General features: G+C 39.1%; 1 protein-coding gene across 1 annotated transcript in view; it reads left to right on the top strand.

Annotated features, from left to right (window-relative positions):
* The window catches only part of LOC103628558 (endoplasmin homolog), a 66,214-nt gene extending 49,082 nt beyond the window's left edge, over positions 1–17,132 (top strand). The window contains exons 2-6 of the mRNA XM_020538128.2: positions 16,383–16,427; positions 16,520–16,673; positions 16,754–16,834; positions 16,921–17,032; positions 17,094–17,132. Of these exons, the coding sequence (XP_020393717.2) occupies positions 16,383–16,427; positions 16,520–16,673; positions 16,754–16,834; positions 16,921–17,032; positions 17,094–17,122 (421 nt within the window). The 3' untranslated portion in view covers positions 17,123–17,132. The remainder of the gene's footprint in view (positions 1–16,382; positions 16,428–16,519; positions 16,674–16,753; positions 16,835–16,920; positions 17,033–17,093) is intronic.
* The last annotated feature ends 2,262 nt before the right edge of the window (positions 17,133–19,394 follow it).

Here is a 19,394-nt window from a genome sequence, read left to right as displayed (position 1 = left end):
ACTTAGGTGTCTCTTGCTAGCTTTACAAGCCTCCAAAACTTTGGAGTAAGTTCAATGGGAGTCAAAACTCCACGCACAAATGAACACAAGATGTAGCACACACTTTCTCTCAATGAATCTCACAAGGCACTAGAGCTAAACTCTCACAAGAGGCTTTCTTTTGCTTGCTCTCTCTTTTGTGGCACTTGTGTGGTTTGTAGTGGTCTAAATCTTGTGTATAGGATGGATCCATGAATAGAGGTGGTTGGGAGGGCTTGGATATGTCAACTATATGACTTGGAATGTTGCTTGGGCTCCCACACCTTGAAGTGGCTGGTTGGGGTGGTATTTATAGCCACCAACCAAATTGTAGCCATTGGAGAAGGCTGCTGGCGATGGGCGCACCGGACAGTCCGGTGCGCCGGCACGTCATCCTGTCGTTAGGGCTTGGAGCTGGTCGACCGTTGGAGGCCCTGTTCTCATGTGGCACCGGACAGTCCGGTGTCGCACCGGATAGTCCGGTGCCCCTCTGACCTACTGCTCTGACTTCTGCTGCGTTCACTATTCTGTACTGTTTACTATCAGAGTCGACCATTGCACACAGAAAGTCGTTGCTCCGGTGGCACACCGGACAGTCCGGTGGCACACCGGACAGTCCGGTGAATTATAGCGGAGCTCCGCCTGGGAAACCCGAAGCTGAGGAGTTTGAGCTGATTCACCCTGGTGCACCGGACACTGTCCGGTGGCACACCAGATAGTCCGGTGCGCCAGACCAGGGAACACTTCAGTTTCCTTTTTGCTCCTTTCTTTTGAAGCCTAACTTGTTCTTTTTATTGGTTTGTGTTGAACCTTTGGCACCTGTAGAATGTATGATCTAGAGCAAACTAGTTAGTCCAATTATTTGTGTTGGGCAATTCAACCACCAAAATTATTTAGGAAAAGGTTTGACCCTATTTCCCTTTCAATCTCCCCCTTTTTGGTGATTGATGCCAACACAAACCAAAGCAAATATATAAATGCATATTTGAACTAGTTTGCATAAGGTAAGTGCAAAGGTTGCTTGGAATTAAACCAATTTACATTTCATAAGATATGCATGGATTGCTTTCTTCATATTTAACATTTTGGACCATGCTTGCACCACTTGTTTTGTTTTTGCAAATTCTTTTGGACATTCTTTTCAAAGTCTTTTTGCAAATAGTCAAAGGTAAATTAATAAGATTTTGAGAAGCATTTTCAAGATTTGAAATCCCCCCCTGTTTCAAATTCTTTTCCTTTGACTAAACAAAACTCCCCCTCATGAAATTCTCCTCTTAGTGTTCAAGAGGGTTTTAGATATTAATTTTGAAAGGGGTTATACCAATTTGAAAATTCTATTAAAAATAAGATACCATTTGAAAAACCTTCTTTTAATACAAATTTGAAAGACTTCAATTTTGAAATTGGTGGTGGTGCGGTCCTTTTGCTTTGGGCTAATACTTTCACCCCCTTTGGCATGAATCACCAAAAACGGATACTTGTGAGTGAAATATAAGCCCTTATTACTTTCTCTCCCCCTTTGGCAAACAATATATAAGAGAATATTATACCAAATTGGAGAGCTGGCGGAATACCGACAAGGAAGGATAATACCGAAGATGTAGAGTGGAAGCGATGTCTTTGCCGAATACTCCATTTCCCTTTCAATCTAAGACTTAATACACGAGATACTCATGAAAACATATTAGTCTTAGCCTAGGCACAATAGAGATAGGAAATATGAAAATGTACCAAACGAAAGAGACATGATTAATATGATATGTCAATTAAGCTTAAACAGTTCTATATAATATAGATTGCTCCCTCTAAATATGTGCCTTGAGGGAATACAGATTTTGGCCTTAAATGCCAAGTGCACATAACTAGGTTAATGAGAACATATCTTTATCATAGAAACTGTGAAGTGCAATGTGTCATAAGAAAAGTGTGATGCTCACGACAGACTATGCACTTATGAAAGCATGTTGGAATCTTAAGCATTTACCCTTAAGGATTTCAAAGAGACTTAAGGACCTTCCACCTTTGAAACAAAGGTAGCTTATCCTCGTTACAACGTTAAGCTTTAAGCTCTTTGACAATAAAATCACTTCACCTAGTTGCAACAAAAGTGCATTAATGCAAGAATGAAAATTTTGAGATGCTAAACTAGGTATGAAGCAGGGATATGCATGGACATGCTTTCTCTTCCTTTTATACAAGATATGCAAGAAATGTATAGAAAAGGAAGATTTAGGTACATGTAAAAATAAGAGGAAGTAGTTTTACCCTTATGTACCTTCACATAGAGACGCTCTCTTCAATGTGCTTTGTCCTTAGTCTTAGTTACTTAAGACCTAAATTCAAGATAGAGTATGGAAATATTTTGCACAAGAGAGGGTTCTACAACTAGTGATCCTTTTTAAGTTATTGTTATTATATATCAAGTAGATCACAAATTGCATAAATATATCATGATTTCTCCTTTTAACTTAGTGCATATCAAGAGAGATATCGATTGAAATTACATGAGGCACTAAGAAACATAAGTGTTAATTGAAGTCATTCAATGATCAAACATTCAACAGATGCGATCAAAAGAACATCTGTCACACCCGGGTTTCGGGGCACCAAGACCCAGGCACGAACATAATCACCAGGTGTGCTGGGACCAAGTCTCACACATATGATGATTCATGGCACAGGATCGAATGTCACATCTTTACTACATAACAGGAGTTCTATACAAGATAAATAAATAATTACATTAAATGGAGACAATGGTCCAGCAACCCAAAGTTGACTGGGAGACGACGACCTAGACCTCTCACGAACACATCGCAGCATCCTCCACGTGCCTCATCGTGCGGTACCTGTTCTTGACCTGTGGGGGGGTGTGAGACAGCAAGAGTGAGCTCACATACGTTCATCGCTCAACAAGTTGTGGGGAATAATGTGCATGAACTCGCCAAAGGTGGGAGCTCACGTGAAGTGTAAGGCTTACCAAAGAGGATGGTTAGAGATGAGCATTGCTTTTAAAGATGGTCAAAATTTTATTAGCAATTACTAAGTATAAGTAAATACCAGCCCAAGTAAGTAGTAGAACAAAAGTAACAACCTCACCTGCGATGCAATGCATATGACAAATTGAGTTTAAGTTCCATAATTTAATCATGTGAGTGTCCGAGCTGCTCATGACCGTGAGCACGGCTAGTATACCAGTTTTACACTCTGCAGAGGTTGCACATCTTTACCCACAAGTCATGTTACCCATCTGCCAAGGGATCGCGACTTCCCATACACCTCTACCGAGGAGGCGAGGCAGGGTAACACTACGAGGCCTTTACAAAGTTCCACTAGCTTCAGAAAACCCGCTACAGTTTATAGGAAGCTCCAATGCAGGGTTCTTGCCTGACCGCCATCGCAGCAAAATCAACCAAGGACCTCCCTACACTGACCACTCCCCTACTGCCCTTGCCCCTTTCGGGTAAGGTAGTCCTCCACTAGCTTTCCTAATTAATCAGCCAAGGGCGTCCATAAACCCTTGTGGTAGCACTGTTTTCCCGGGTGGTTCTCCATGTTCCAATTAACATAACGATCTTATCAAAAACAGTAAATAACAACTGATAATAAAAGTATAATCATGAATAAAATGTATCTCCATACCCATAACCACATAAAGAAATAGCAGGTACTACCCAAAAAGTGTGGTGGTAATCAAGGTATAAAGATAATCAAACTGGGGTAACCTATTGGGTCCCATCAAAATTAACCTATGCAGATCATTATGATTAATTAGAACATGAGTGGGTAAAAAGAAGTGATCAAGGGCACAACTTGCCTGGGACTTGAGATTCCAGGTACCAGGATGATCTTCGGGTGACTCGTGACCTTGCTCTAGTCGTAGCAATACAAACAAACATTATATAGACAAAAATTAACATTACACCAAACATAAGAACAAAATACATATTAATAATCTACCTATTAAAATAAAGTCATAGGAACAGGAACCATTAATTTTGGAGTTATATATTTTAAGTTATGAATTTCCAAAGATTTTATGCATTCAATATAGGGTTAAGTGAGAAATAAATTTTAATTTGTATTTCTTGTAAAAACAGTGGTACTATTTGATGAACAATAATATTACAAAATTATAGGAACTAGAATAGATCAATTTGGAGTTCATATGAATTTTCTATCAATTATACAAATTCTAGGAATTGTTTTTATATTAAAAACTCATTTTCTAATTCATTAACCTGATTTTATAACTCTCTGGACGGGGCCTCATTTTCTGGAAAACATAGGGGTCTCGGGGTAAGTTTTCCTGAGACACAGAAAACAACTCTACGGACCGCGGGTTGATTACAATAGAAAAGAGGGGCCTAATAGCTAAACCGTCCAGCCGAAGGGTACGGGCGGACGCTGACCGTCCGATCACAAACCGACGCGCAAGATTAGATTATCGCGTTATAAAACAGATAATCCGCCCCGATCGTCCGATCCAGAATCAACGGACGAAGGTCGATCCTACCCCGATCTAATCTAACCCGCCCGCCATGAATCCTACGGACACGGTTTAGTTGTGCAAAGGTTACCCTATCCTCTAATCTCGATCGTCAGCGCCGGATCCAACGGACCACGACGTTCTTCTTCCCCACGGCGGTCTGGACAGCTGTGCCGCCCACCCACGGTGGAGCTTCGCCAGCGGACGCGCAATCCGATGCCCGGACGCCCCTAACCTAAAATTGGTCGGTGATAAACCTAGAGGGGGTGATGGCGAACTCGATTAGAGCATGTACCGCAGATGGAGGTCAACGGGACGAAGAGGCCACGGCGAATGGCGGCTCGCAGGCTACGGCAAGAAATTTGCACTGCACCCGGGTTCTTCACGAAGCACATGAACCGAGGAGCGAGGCGATGCCAGGGTTTTATACACCGCCAAAGGAAGTCCGCGCCCGGGGAAAACGGTTGATTCCAATAACCCAATACAGTCCGCAACAACATGCTCCGTTGGCGGCGGTAATAGCGGGGGTGCGTTGCCCCGAGCGCGACATCCGCGGAGACGGTTCTGACACGGGGCCCAGCTGTAATCGAGACAGGGAGTTGTGATGGAGGGACGACCGCGTGGAGGAGATCCCTGGGCGTAGCCCGCCATGCTCGGGATGTGGTTGACGGGGCGGATGGACGGAGTCCACACGCCCGAGCTCGTTCCGAAGCTTCTGGTGTTGAAGATGGACCTGACAGCGGGCCCCAATCCGCAGTGAGCAAAGGGACACGCGGGAGGTTGACAGTTGGGCCCCGCCTGTAAGTTGGCCGCGCGCGGGTGTATTAGGAGCTCGGCCGCGCGGGGCAAACAGATGAAATGGGCCGAATTAGGTCTAGCCGGCCCAAACGGGGTTTTTGGTCTTTTCTTTTTATTTTCTCTTCCTTTCCCTTTCTATTTTCAAATCCAATTCAAATTTTGAATCCAACTTAGTGCCGAATTTATTTTCAAATGATATTGTGAAATCTAAAATCCCAATTTTAGAAATATAATTATATATATTATTTATATCACCTTTCTCTCTTTCTTATTTATAAAACCCTACCTTCAAATTTAGGGTTTTAATTCCACTTCTAATATTTATTATCTTATTGTTATTATCCTTTTTATTTTTATTTAATGCACAAACATATAACTCCAACATGATGCCATTTTTTTATCATTTGTTTGACTTAATCTCTAAATTGTGTGTGTGCTCTTTTCTTATGATGCAAGTGAGGCACATAAAATAAGGAAATCACTGTGTATTCCTTGTATACAATTTTGGAGTATTACAACATCATAGGCATTAGATCATTTAAACAAGCTTAAAATGGGAGAATCCAGTAAATATGCTACTTTAACAATGAAAGCTACAATCCTTGATAAAGGTGACATTAATTTACCAAGAAGGATCGATATGTAGTAGCATACTTCATGAGAAAATTGTTCTCATACATGAGACTATATGAGATTACTAAGATAAAGTGTTAGGGCATGTTTGGTTCGTGGCTAACTGTGCCGCACTTTGCCTAAGGTTAGTCGTTCGAATTGAAGAACTAACCTCAGGTAGAAAAGTTAGGCAAAGTGTGGCAAGTTAGGCAGCGAACCAAACAGGCCTTAATTAGTCTCAATATAATCAAGATATAGAAATATGCTCCCCCTAAAGACATGCATCAAGGTTTGAAAGAATTGGACTTACTTTTAAAGACAAATAGGGAGAAGCATTATTCATCTTGATCAAGGCTTATAAGATATTGCAATAAATAACTTATGCCTAGTTATTCTCACAATGAAAAAGATTTAGAATGCTTACAACCACACCATGATTGTTTTGAAGGTCTCATTATCCAATTTGGTGTTGTTGCTCTTGATGTCTTCCCTTTTCATTTGAGTGTCCTCCCTTTGTAGTTGTCTCTTTTTCCTTCCAAACTTATTAAAAATACTCAAGAGAGATGTTAATAGTACAAGGGAGTATATGATGAAGAATGATTTCTTTTAGATAAAGAATATAAACAATTCATCATTCACAAGTCATACAGACATGAAGTAAAATCCTTAACATTAGTGCACATTATTAGAAAAGAGAATAAGCATATTTTAAATATTTTGATCAATCATAGGAATTTTACTTCTTCATATTGAATTTATTATCATGACTTAAAAGCATATTAATATGAGAACAGATATAGCAAAGGCATGAATTAGATTCTAATGAACAAGTGCATTTTATGAGAATGAGATTGAATGCACATCTGACTGACTTAAGTCCAATAAAGAATCTATTCTTCATAGGTAGAATATGATAATTTAGAGTAAATAACCATTGATGGGAACTATATTTGATTAAGAAGATAAGTTCCCATACCTTTGCTTTTACCTTTCTTCCTTTGGGTGAAGATTAACCCATGAGGCTTGTGGCTTGCACTTACTTTCTTGTAGATTTTCATAAGTAAGCTCAAGAGATATGTCATTAGTAACACAAGCACTAGTTTCCCTTTTTGTAATCATTTTTGACAATGAATGGAAAATATATTACTAAAGCAAGGAAACTTTATAGTATGAACTAGATTCTTCCATGATGTATGCTCAGTTTTAACTTACAAAACAAGCATAGTTAATTCCTTAAGATTATGGAACAAATCCAATTCATAACATGGAGAGCAATGAATGAAGAAGAATCATATCCAATTTAAGCAGGAGGCAAAACAACATAAATCATTGGATTGACTTTTCTTCTCATGTTATATTACGCATCTCCAAAGAGAAACTTATTCTCTACATGTGAGACTACTTAGGTTATTTAGACAAAAACATTAGTCTCACGATTTCTAGATATAAAGGGAGATTCCCTTTATAAGTGTCCTAAGGAATTGAATTCCTTACATGACACCTTATTCTTTTAAGAACATGGAATATCTCTCTATATCTACAACATGGCAATAATAGGATGATTAGTGAAAAGCATGCCATGAGATACTTACAACAATTTAAAGCATGTAGATTGCCATGGTATAGAAATGATGAATATACAATCTACCATATGAGAGGAATTTCTTCAAAGAATGGTGACATAATTTAAAAAACATTTGAAGTGCTTTCTTTTTCTATGTGACTACACAAGACACATAAGAAATGATAATTTAAGATACTTGCACTTAAAAGCATAATTGTTACCATCCTTTGGCTTCCTTCCATGTTGTAGGCCTTGACTTTTCGGCATAGGATTAATTCTTTATTTCCTACAACATTGATATCTTTCTCGAGATGATATGAGTTTTAGATATAACAATTCAAAATAACTTTGGGTCAATCTTGGATATAGATCATTGAAGATTGATAGCTTGAGTTAATTGAACTGATTCTCTCAAGCACCCCAAAGCTTCATACCATCTCCTTTTCCTGCAAAGCTTGTCAAGCATATTTTGGTACCCATCGCTTGATGGGTCCATCAAGGTTAGTCAATAGAGATCTAGGAACCCAAAAGTCCTTTGTATTAGCGCTTGGTAAACTCATTACCTTTCTAGCACAAGTTGCAATTTTGGGTTGCCTAGTTACATGTGAAATAATTGACAAGCTAGAAGTGGGGTTGTTACCAATGGGACAATCCTTGCATTGATGTCCCTTCTTTCGGCATATGTAGCAAAGGCGATCTTCAAGTCTTGAAGATTTCTTCTTTCCTTGTTTCTTGCTTGCTACATGGTTAGTTAATATTGTCTTTTCTAACACTATGCCTTTTTGTTTCAAATATGGACAATTCTTAATTAAGTGTCCCTTCTTTGAGCATTTAAAACAAAGTTTATCATCCTTGTTAATAATCAAGTTATTTTTAATATAGGGACATGACCTAATCGAGTGTCCCTTTTCAAAGCATTCATTACACTTCTTACTTCTCTTAGTGTGAAGTGTGACTTGATTATTACCTTGGATGTTACCTTTTATGGAGGCATGGTTGAGGCTTTTGGAAGAGGTATTGATTTTCTTCTTTTGTTCCCTCCTCTTGGCAATCCTCAAGTCCTTGATATTTTCTTCAAGGGATTTAGTGCATGCCTCGGTTGTTCCCGTCTCAAGCTTCTTCACCATGTGATCACGGTTATCTTGAGAAGGTTGAGCAATGCACTTCCCTTTTAGTTGTGTCAAGCTCATTTTTAGCCTCTCATTTTCTTCTTTGAGCTTTTGATATGTATCTTCTTTTGTTCCTGCAACTTTTATCTCAAAGGAAGATTTGCTTGTCGACGGACAACAAGCATTAGCACATGGTAATATAGTTTCAATTTGAATACATGTGCATGATTGAGGTTGTTGTGATTTTAAGTTTTCTATTGCAACCTCATGAGCAATGTTTAATATGATATGATCATCCATAAGATTTTTATGAGAAAATAGAAGCATATCATATTTTTCTTGAAAAGCTAGATTTTCATCTTTTAGCTTTTCTACTCGGTCCTTAAGCAAGGCATTCCTACTTACTAATTGAGTGATACAATGTAAAGAGTTATCTTGCTCAATTGAAATAGTTTCGTACCTTTGGACCAAATCAACATGAGAGCACTTTAGCTCCTTATGTTCTTTAGTCAACTCGTCAAAGCTTAGCATTTTCATGGAGAGAACATCTTCTAGCATTTGACGAGCTTCGCTTTGCTCTCTCGCTCTTTTTAGAAGTTTGAGCATGACCACCTTATCTTCTAGGCTTAGATGAGCGTAGAGTTGCATGAAGCTTCTTTCATCCTCCTCATCCTCATTTGTGCTTCCGCTATCATTTTCATTAGCCACACAACATATGTGGGAATCGAAATGGGAAGACAAACCTTTTGGAGAGGTGGATTCATCGTTTGGTCTCCAACGTTCATTATCTTCTTCTTCCTTCAAAGGGTTAGTTTCACAAGGACTAAAGGAAGTAGAAGCACAAAATGAACTATCATGTTTGGACTCATCAAATTTATTTTTAATTCTAGTCCAAATATCATGCGCATCAGGAATATGTTCATTATAATTTATTATGAAGGCATGATAATCTTCTTTGCTAAGTGAATTACCTAAGATGTCAAAAGCAAGATAATTTAAGCAAATACATCTTTGATCTTCCTCGGAAATATTTTTCTTATCGTAATTAGAGGGTATAATACTCTTATCTAGAATTTATTCCAATCGTGGGTCTATGGTCCTAAAAGCATTTATCACACTAGTAGACCATGAAGCATAATTGGAACAATCATTGAATAAAATCTCAAGAGTTACCTCCTTGATTTTCTTCGGAGGTGTCTTCTTGTTCTTTTGGGATCTTCCTTGAGCCATCACTTCGAGTTGTTAGACTCAATATGAAGTGCCTAGCTCTGATACCAATTGAAAGTCGCCTAGAGGGGGCTGGATAGGCGAAACCTGAAAATTATAATTCTAAATACAAACTAGATCCCTTGATTAGTGGTTAGAACAAGATTCACAATTATCGAAGTACAAAACTAAGTCCTATGCTTGCAACGAGTATTGTTTTCAAAGAGTGTGGAATTTAATCAATAGCAATACTACTAGAAATGTTAGTGGAGAATAATGCAAGAGGACTTAGATAAGAAGAGAATAAACTCAAGTTCTTTCTTGCAAGGAGTTGCTTCTCTAAAAGAGAATTTAACTTGAAGCAACACAAAATAATATTAGCAAAGAGTAGCACAAGAGAACTTAGAAAGGGAGAGAACAAACAAATCACAAGCAATAAACACAAGAGACACGGGTGATTTGTTTTATCGAGGTTCGGCCCTCGAAGGCCTAGTCCCCGGTGAGGAGTCCACTAAGGACGGGTCTCTTTCAACCCTTTCCCTCTCTCCACCGATCCCAAAGATCGGCGAGCTCCTCTTCTTCTCAAGGATCAATTAAGATCTCGCAAGGATCACCACACACTTAGGTGTCTCTTGCTAGCTTTACAAGCCTCCAAAACTTTGGAGGAAGTTCAATGGGAGTCAAAACTCCACGCACAAATGAACACAAGATGTAGCACACACTTTCTCTCAATGAATCTCACAAGGCACTAGAGCTAAACTCTCACAAGAGGCTTTCTTTTGCCTGCTCTCTCTTTTGTGGCACTTGTGTGGTTTGTAGTGGTCTAAATATTGTGTATAGGATGGATCAATGAATAGAGGTGGTCGACCGTTGGAGGCTCTGTCCTCATGTGGCACCGGACAGTCCGGTGTCACACCGGACAGTCCGGTGCCCCTCTGACCTGCTACGTTCATTGTTCTGTACTGGTTACTTTCAGAGTCGACTGTTGCACGCAGAAAGTTGTTGCTCCACTGGTGCACCGGACAGTCCGGTGAATTATAGCGGAGCTCCGCCTGGGAAACCCGAAGATGAGGAGTTTGAGCTGATTCACCCTGGTGCACCGGACACTGTACGGTGGCACGCCGGACAGTCCGGTGCGCCAGACCAGGGAACACTTTGGTTTCCTTTTTGCTCCTTTCTTTTGAAGCCTAACTTGTTCTTTTTATTGGTTTGTGTTGAACTTTTGCACCTGTAGAATGTATGATCTAGAGCAAACTAGTTAGTCCAATTATTTGTGTTGGGCAATTCAACCACCAAAATTATTTAGGAAAAGGTTTGACCCTATTTTCCTTTCACTCTGGCACCGAAGGTTCCCCAGGATCCATCACAGAACACCGTCCAAGCTTCGACGTCTTTGTTTATTTCTTTTTCCTGAGCCCCTAGCATCCAATCAGCGATGAAATCTGCTAATGCTTGGGACTGAATATAGGATCTATGCACATAGTCAAGGGTGAATTTATTAAGTTATGCAGCCCATTTCCTAATCCTTCCAGTAGCTTCTTTGTTCCTCATAATGTCCTTCAAAGGCTGTGACGAAGGAACAATTATATGATATGCTTGAAAGTAATGCCGAAGCTTTCTGGAGGCCATTAACATAGCATATAGCACCTTCTCCAATTCTGTATAATTTTTCTTTGACAGACTTAGAACTTCGGAGACGAAGTACACTAGAGCTTGCTTTTTGACATGGTCATCTAGCTTCTCCTGTACAAGTGCCGCACTCACTGCAGAATGTGAAGCTGCAACATATAAAAGCAATGGAGCACTACTAGAGATATGCTTATTTAAGACGCACATTTTAAGACATATATCAATGCATTTTATAGAAGCGTCTTTTATCATATGGTCATGAGTAAGGTAAGAAGGTTGGTTGGAGATCCGTCTTTAATAAAGAAGTGTTTTAAGACAGTTACATCGTAAGAAATGTCTTATATTGATTTAAGACAGATTGTTATTGAAAACCGTCTCAAATAAATATATCTTTTGAGTCATTAAGATTGCAAGAATTGTATTAGATTTTGGTTAGTATATTAGACACTTTTATATATGAAACCATCTCAAATAAAGATATTATTAGAGTCGTATAGACTATAAGAACTGTCTTAGATGTTAGTGAGTATACTAGATACGTCTAAATATGAAACCATATTCGTATGATATTTCTGATATGGCGTATTGTGAAAAATTGTAGTAAATAGTGAATTCGGCTTAGTTTGATGATATATATGATATAAAATGTAAAAGTTATCTCTGCAACTTGATATTGATGGTAAAATGAATCTACATGTGACTCGATCATTAATGTGTCACACAACAGACCTAAGTCATCATTTTGTTTTAATTCCTATCATTTATGTAGCAAGGGGTTTAGAAAGGTATATACATCCTATGTTGAATATATCAGTGCTTTAACATTTACATTGTCAAACTCTAAAAATCCAGCCACTTCAAAGATTCGGAATAAAAAATGCAGCATCTAAATAATTCCTTCTTTCTTCTAATATCTTTTTATGAAAAGGCCATCGGCTTTGCCCTCAAGAGGCTATGCCAGGGACGAGTTTCTCGCTCGAGAAACACCGGTTACCGGTAGAATTTCGCGTTTCCGCTACTGACCAGAAAACGAAAATAGATTTGGTTTTCAGTGTATTTCGATTTAAAATTTAAAAATATAAGAGTTAAATTTTGGTCAATAAAACAATATCAAAAAATGTAAAACGAAAATGTAATCCCGGGCTAGCCATTTTTTGTGCTAACATGTCGCCTCTCGCCTGCCAACGCTCCTCAGCCACCCTGTGTGACGATGTTGCAAAAAAACCCCTAACTGATATTATGAAAATAAAAAACGCTCCTTCGCATCTCAAACCTAGGCTTCTCAGATTTCCTCACCCCTCATCTCTCCTCCCGTGTCGTCGCCTCGCATCGTCCTCTTCCTCCGCGTGCCGCCGCTACCGCGGTCCCCTGCCTGCTCGCCTCCACGGCCACACAGAGGCCCCCCATGTTGCTCTCGGTTCTCACTCCTCTCTATTTCCTGTGTTGTCACCCCGCCCCATGGTCTTCTTCCTCGCGCCAGCACCGGCCCTATGCCCCCCTCCTTGCTCACCTCCATGGCCTCGCGGAAGCGGACTTTGCCGCGAGTGGTTCTCAGTTCTCACTGCCTCCTCTCTCCTTTCAGGATATGCGCTGCCACCGCCGGTGTCGCCGGCGCCGGTCGTCCACGCAACCCTGACGCGGGAGTTGCATAAGGTGAACGGAACTAACCCTGTAATTCTTCAAACTTTTGCCAACCTTGCCTCCCATCTTTGTTGATATCAACCAACTGCTTACAATCCAAACGACAATCAACCACATAGTGTCCTGAACCGATCTTGAACAGATGGATAACTGAAGCATGAAACTTGCAATGACAATGAGGCTAGCCTGACAGATTACTGCACACATGCAAAAAAACGAACCAATTGGATCCAATAGGGACATAGGGGCTCGTTCCTTATCACCCATCTGAACATCAGTCTGAGCATGAGACAATTCTTTGTTTGTTTTTTTAAAAAAAAGATATCCAGTTTATTTGTTTGTTCGTGCAAGAGAGACAGACAAATAGAAGGGGCATAGGTTCAGTTCATTTGTTCAGCTCAGTTCAGTTTATTTGTTTTTTTAAAAAAGATATCCAGTTCATTTCAGTTCATGTCGTCAAGTCAATTCATTTGTTCAGAAAGATATCCAATTCTTTGTTTTTAGCTTTGTTTCTTTATCCACATCAGCCTACTTTTGCAGCGATGATGAGTCAAACAGTTGCCCTCCATTGTATCATTTTTTTAAAAAACAATTGATTACTAAAATTTGCTATTTGCTTGTTGCTAAGATATTTTTTGTAGATTGTCCCCCACCAGCATTGCAGGTCTATGGTTGCAATACAACAGAAACACCTGCATTGCAGGTCTAAGAACCGTAGTGTTACTTGTCATACCCCCTGGCATCGCGCCTCTAGTGTTACTTGTAAGAACTCTAGCATTAGTTGATGGTGGGTATGCTTGTCATGATCTGTTAGTTGTCAAAACGTGTCTTGTGAGATTGCTATGATTTCCTATCATTTGAGTAGTGTAGTCTTAAGCAACTACCTTTCACGCGACATTGAAAGCTATTAGTATATTATAATCTTGATGTATTTATTATTACATGCAAGTTAGGTTTTGTACAAATCAAGCATATTTGTCATTAAGCTACAATCATGTATGTATATATGTATTTGTGTGATTTGGATGAACGATGTCGTGTGTCATGTATACTATACAATACTATATAAGAACCTGGACACAAGTGCATAGAATGCATGGTTATGATCCCTGTCTAACCGAATAGCAAGAGTGACAGGATGGGATTGAAGGCTAGAGGGAAATTATCTCTAGGGTTTGAAGTGACATGAAAGGGATTCACTCATTCCCCAAGTGGAACAAATCAGCTTGGGGAATAGATCCCAAGCTACCGAACAAAGCCTTATGGGGAATGTTTTAGATGCATCCACAGAGGGTAGTCTAAGTGACATGAAGTCAAAAACTCTGAAGGTATGCCTTCAGAGGCTTGGTAATATTTTGGTTTTGATATCTGCACTCTGTCGCAAACACTACTGCTGAATTTTGTGATGTTGCAATTTCATCTTTTTATTTTGATTTTTAGGGTCATGCAAAAAAACCAAACTCAAAAGTCTACTAAAGGCCATAAATTAAGCAATGTTGCTGCTTCAAGAAAAAAATTATCAGCTTATTCCCATCTAACCTTTGATGGGATTTGGTTTAGCATTAAGGAATTCACAAAATCAAAATAGCATGTACTTGTCATGATTTCTCCTTGTTTCTTTGAGGTATTCACTTTTCTATTTGAAGAACATCACTAATCGAGTTTATTTTTCTTAGTTTCAAGTGCCAGATGATGCAAGGCTTTCAGCCAGAAGTGTAGTTGTTCTCAGAACTCTTTGCCATAAGGTTAATTTCATTCTGCCTTGCATGCTACCTGTTTAGCATGATCGTTAGTTTATTCGCTAACAAAAAAACTTTGCCGAATGGATGACTTCCTTCTGAGAAGACTGAACTGAATAATTATGTCAAAGTTGTTTTAGTAGTTTGTCCTAATCAGTATTGATCTATGGTGTCTAGTCTACAGGTTGTACTATATGGTTGATTGTTCTGATTTCGGGCTTGGTTAGTCTAATGCTCATTGAGTGATAAATGCCGCTGCGTAATCATCTTTTGAGTGGAATAGTTCACCATATTCACAACAAGTGGTGTATCCTTATACAATTTTTTTGAGCCACTCTGCTGCTGGATCAAATACTGCAATAAGCTGATTTCTAGAGAGGTGGACTGAAACATTAGCAATGGCGCTTGCTTCTGCCAAGGATGGACAATAACCTGTTTTTCCAGAGATGACAACTTAATAGCAAGTTAGCAACCTAGATAAACCATTTTAAGAGTTTGTTTGAAACAAACAGTTAGGGAACATAATCAGTACCTCAAATAAACCATCCGTAGAAAGGTGGGGGTTTTGTGCAGCCTAAATTTTTTATAGGTGCTACATGTGCTTCTTGATACTAAAGTAGTGAAGCTGATTGTGAAGGGATACTCCTATAAATTCAGGTTGAATATTTCTTGCATGTAACCTAAAACTTCTATGCTATGATCTTTCACCTGCATATGGTCAACGAAGAGCAAAGGTGCGATTTTGGTTGGCCTAAAATCATACTAGAAAAGTGTGCTGCTTTGGTCTACAAGACTGAAACTATATTATTGTTGTATGGATGTGCTTCTTACTGCAAAATTATAGTGATAGGTGTGCTGACATGGTGCAGCAAAAGCTTGAAGAGGTCGACCAAGACAAGTGCAGGATAATACCAAGTTTATCCTATGGGCCAATGGGGATCAGGAGTAGACAAAAGTGTTGCAAACCTGTATGCTCTCTACCCACCTCTGCTCTTCATTTTCTTTGCTTCAGTTTGGCCCAACAGTTTAAGGCTCACATGAAATTTGATAAATGTAATCCTCACATTTGAACCATAGTAGTGCAGTACCACAAGAATAGTTTCATTCGTTATCTGCAAAGTTGTCCCTTATAGTTGTCAATGAACTATCATGTGAAGATAGAATAAGAACTTTGCGATTCTCATATTTGCAATTGCTTGTTTATTTATGAGACTGAATAAGAGCGTTACTACAAAATATTTGTCATATCTTGGCAATTTTCTTTCTTATGTAATCATGGCCTAGATGTTTAGATTACTGATTAGCAGTTTTTCTATGAATTATTCTGAGTTCGTAGATAATAGACATGGGTGTCTTTTGATATTGATTTTCAGGTCAAAGGTCAGTTTTGTGGAAAACATATAGTATGTTGGTATCTTCAATAGCACAAGATCATATACCATATGTCGACATCAATACTGACTATTTCCTTTGTTATTTTCAATAGGAGGGGAGAGTGTCGAATGCGTCTTCAGATACTATTTCTAGGTCTGTTACATCTGCTTGACCTAAATGCAAATTTTGCTCAAATGTTTCAGTGTTGTCCCTCGTGGCCTGTCCACCGACTCTGAGGTTGCCCAGAGGTGCGCATAGCCTTCTGCCAATCAGTGCTGGTTGTTACTGTCTTGTCATATTATCGATACTTTTATGAACAATATGATTTTGTTGCGTGCAGGGAAGCCGAGTCTATCTCTAGGAAGACTCTCAGGAGCTCAACCGAGAAGTTTGAGTTCCAAGCTGAGGTTTCCAGACTCATGGACATCATCATCAACTCACTCTACAACAAGAAGGATATCTTCCTGAGGGAGCCTATATCTAATGCCTCTGATGTATGTATTACATACTGATCCCTGTGTTTGTTCTGCATTGTGGATGCTCGAAATTAACTGGGTGTTTTGCATGTTTGTAGGCGTTGGATAAGATTAGGTTCCTTTCCCTTACTGATAAGGAAGTTCTGGGTGAAGGGGACACTGCAAAGCTTGAGATTCAGGTAGATTTCAATGTTGACAGTTGTTTTTTTTTGTTGGGCAATGCTTTAGAATCAGACCTCAAGGCATCTGGTCTATGCTTATGCAGATTAAGTTGGACAAAGAGAAGAAAATCCTCTCCATTCGAGATAGGGGTATTGGTATGACCAAGGAAGATCTTATTAAGAACCTTGGAACAATTGCTAAATCTGGCACTTCAGGTACTGCCTTTTCATCTTTCCAGCTGATTACTGCACTCATAATATTTGTTTATGAGTGCAGGAACAGGAGCTGCTCGAGTCTCTTGTTGAAGCTGATACGGTGAGTTCTCTCTGATGATTGGTCTCAGTATTGTACTGGGTTTCAGTGTGTCTGTTCAGATTCTTAGCCCGTTGAATCCATAGTTTGTCTGTTTTCCACCAGGGATCGACTGTATAGGATGTTCTCTAACCAATGGTCAGGCCAATGCTCGTTGTGGTTTGAAACCATTGTTCGATATATAGTCTGAACTCTGAATTGATGCAGAGAAGGCAGGAAAGAGCTAAAAAGATGGAAGAAAAGAAAGTGTATCTGCAACTGTACGAAGCAATGGAGGCGCTGGTCCACATCTGCCGGGAAAACATAGAATAAAATTCAAATTTGGTGGTCGCAAAAGTGTGGAGACTTTATTTCATATAAAGTTAGGCTTAACATTAGTGCAAACAGTTGTATTTTAGTTTAGATTTAGAGTACACTTATGTATGCTTTGTTTGACAATGTTTATTTATGATATATTGAATGGTACTTATTTATATTATATTAATTATAATGTTGTTAAATATATGTGTATGTATATTTCTCTTTCAAATTATTATAACATGATATCTGAAAAAATGATTATAAATTGAAGAATGTACCGCCGTGTAAGTCATTTCGTTTAAATCTTATTAAGACGGTTACCAAAATGTCTAATATCAGTCTCCTAAATAAGACAGTTAGTCACCTAAATAAGATGGTTTTTATATTGTAATCGTCTATTATTGTAGGATATTCGAGACGGTTTGATAAATACTTTATGACTTTTAATGTTTGTATTCTCTACGATTCTTTAGAAGCAGTGTCTTAAAAAAACCTAAATAAAGACGGTTTATCGGACGAAATGACTTAAACAAATACCTTTTTCAGACGGTTTATCGGACGAAATGACTTAAACAAATACCTTTTTCAGACGGTTTATCGGACAAAATAACTTAAACAAATACCTTTTTTAGACGGTTATAAATTAAAAACTGTCTTATATAATATCTTTTAAGACGGTTTATAACCATCTTAAATGTGGGACATCTTTTGTGACTCCATCAAAATTGGACACTTTATAAGCGTAGTAATAACTAAAAATTAATTGTCTCATATAGCATGATCTGTAGTAGTGGAGCCCCTGGCGAAGGTGGAGTTAATGTTGTTAAATCAATCAAATACTGCTTCAACTCTTCGAAGACTTTTTGCTGAGCTAGGCCCCATTGAAAGACTTCGGCTGACTTCAATATTTCAAAGAATGGGAGATTTCTTTCTGCCGATCTAGATATAAATCTGTTTAATGATGCTAGTCTACCTGCCAGTCGTTGAGCCCCTTTCTTTGTACTTAGCGGTTCCATCCGAAGGATAGCTTCAATCTTGCTTGGATTAGCTTCAATTCCCGTCGTTGATACTAGACAGCCAAGGAACTTGCCCTTCTTTACCCCAAAAACACATTTTTTGGATTTAACTTCAAACCAGCTTGCCTGAAATTGGCAAATGTCTCTTGCAAATCAGCAATGTGGTTTTCTTGCTTCATGCTTTTAACTATGATATCATCAACATAGGTCAGCACATTCCTGCCTATTTGAGAATGAAGGACTCTGGCTGTCATTCTGTTGAAGCTTCCTCCAGCATTTTTAAGCCCCTCCGGCATCCAAAGATAGCAATATGTGCCACTGGGGGTTATGAAGCTAGTCTTCGGCTCATCTTCCTTCTTCATTCAGATTTGGTGGTAGCCTGAGTCACAATCTAGTAGACTCATGAGCTCTTACGAAGCTGCTGCATCTACTAGGGAATCTATTCTTGGCAATGGAAACTCATCCTTTATACAATCCTTGGTAAGATCTGTAAAATCAATGCACATTCTCCATTTACCATTGGCTTTCTTCACCATAACACTGTTGGCTAGCCACTCTGGGTATTTGACCTCTCTAATAACGCCAGTGCTAAGAAGCCTCTTCACTTTGTTCCGAGCACCTTCAGCTTTGTCATCGGACATTTTCCGAAGCCTTTGTTTTGTTGGCCTGAAAGATGGATCCACATTGAGTGAATGCTCAATGACATCTCTGTTGACACCGCAAAGATCATTGGCTGACCAAGCGAAGACATCTTTGTTGTTGAATAGAAATCTTAGCAAATTCTTTTCCTGCTCTTCAGATAACTGAGACCCCAACAGTACCTTTTGTTCTGCTATATCTTCACATAGAAGCATAGGCTTTGGCTGATCCGCCGAAGCAGCCTTCTCTCTTTGTATCTATACTGCTCACAGGCTTCGACGCCATCTATGTTATGGATTGCCTTTGAATC

This window comes from Zea mays, chromosome 5, assembly GCF_902167145.1.
Source record: "Zea mays cultivar B73 chromosome 5, Zm-B73-REFERENCE-NAM-5.0, whole genome shotgun sequence".
Lineage (NCBI taxonomy): Eukaryota > Viridiplantae > Streptophyta > Magnoliopsida > Poales > Poaceae > Zea > Zea mays.
The sequence above is the reverse complement of the archived record's forward strand: the minus strand, read 5'-3'. Positions and strand labels throughout refer to the sequence as shown.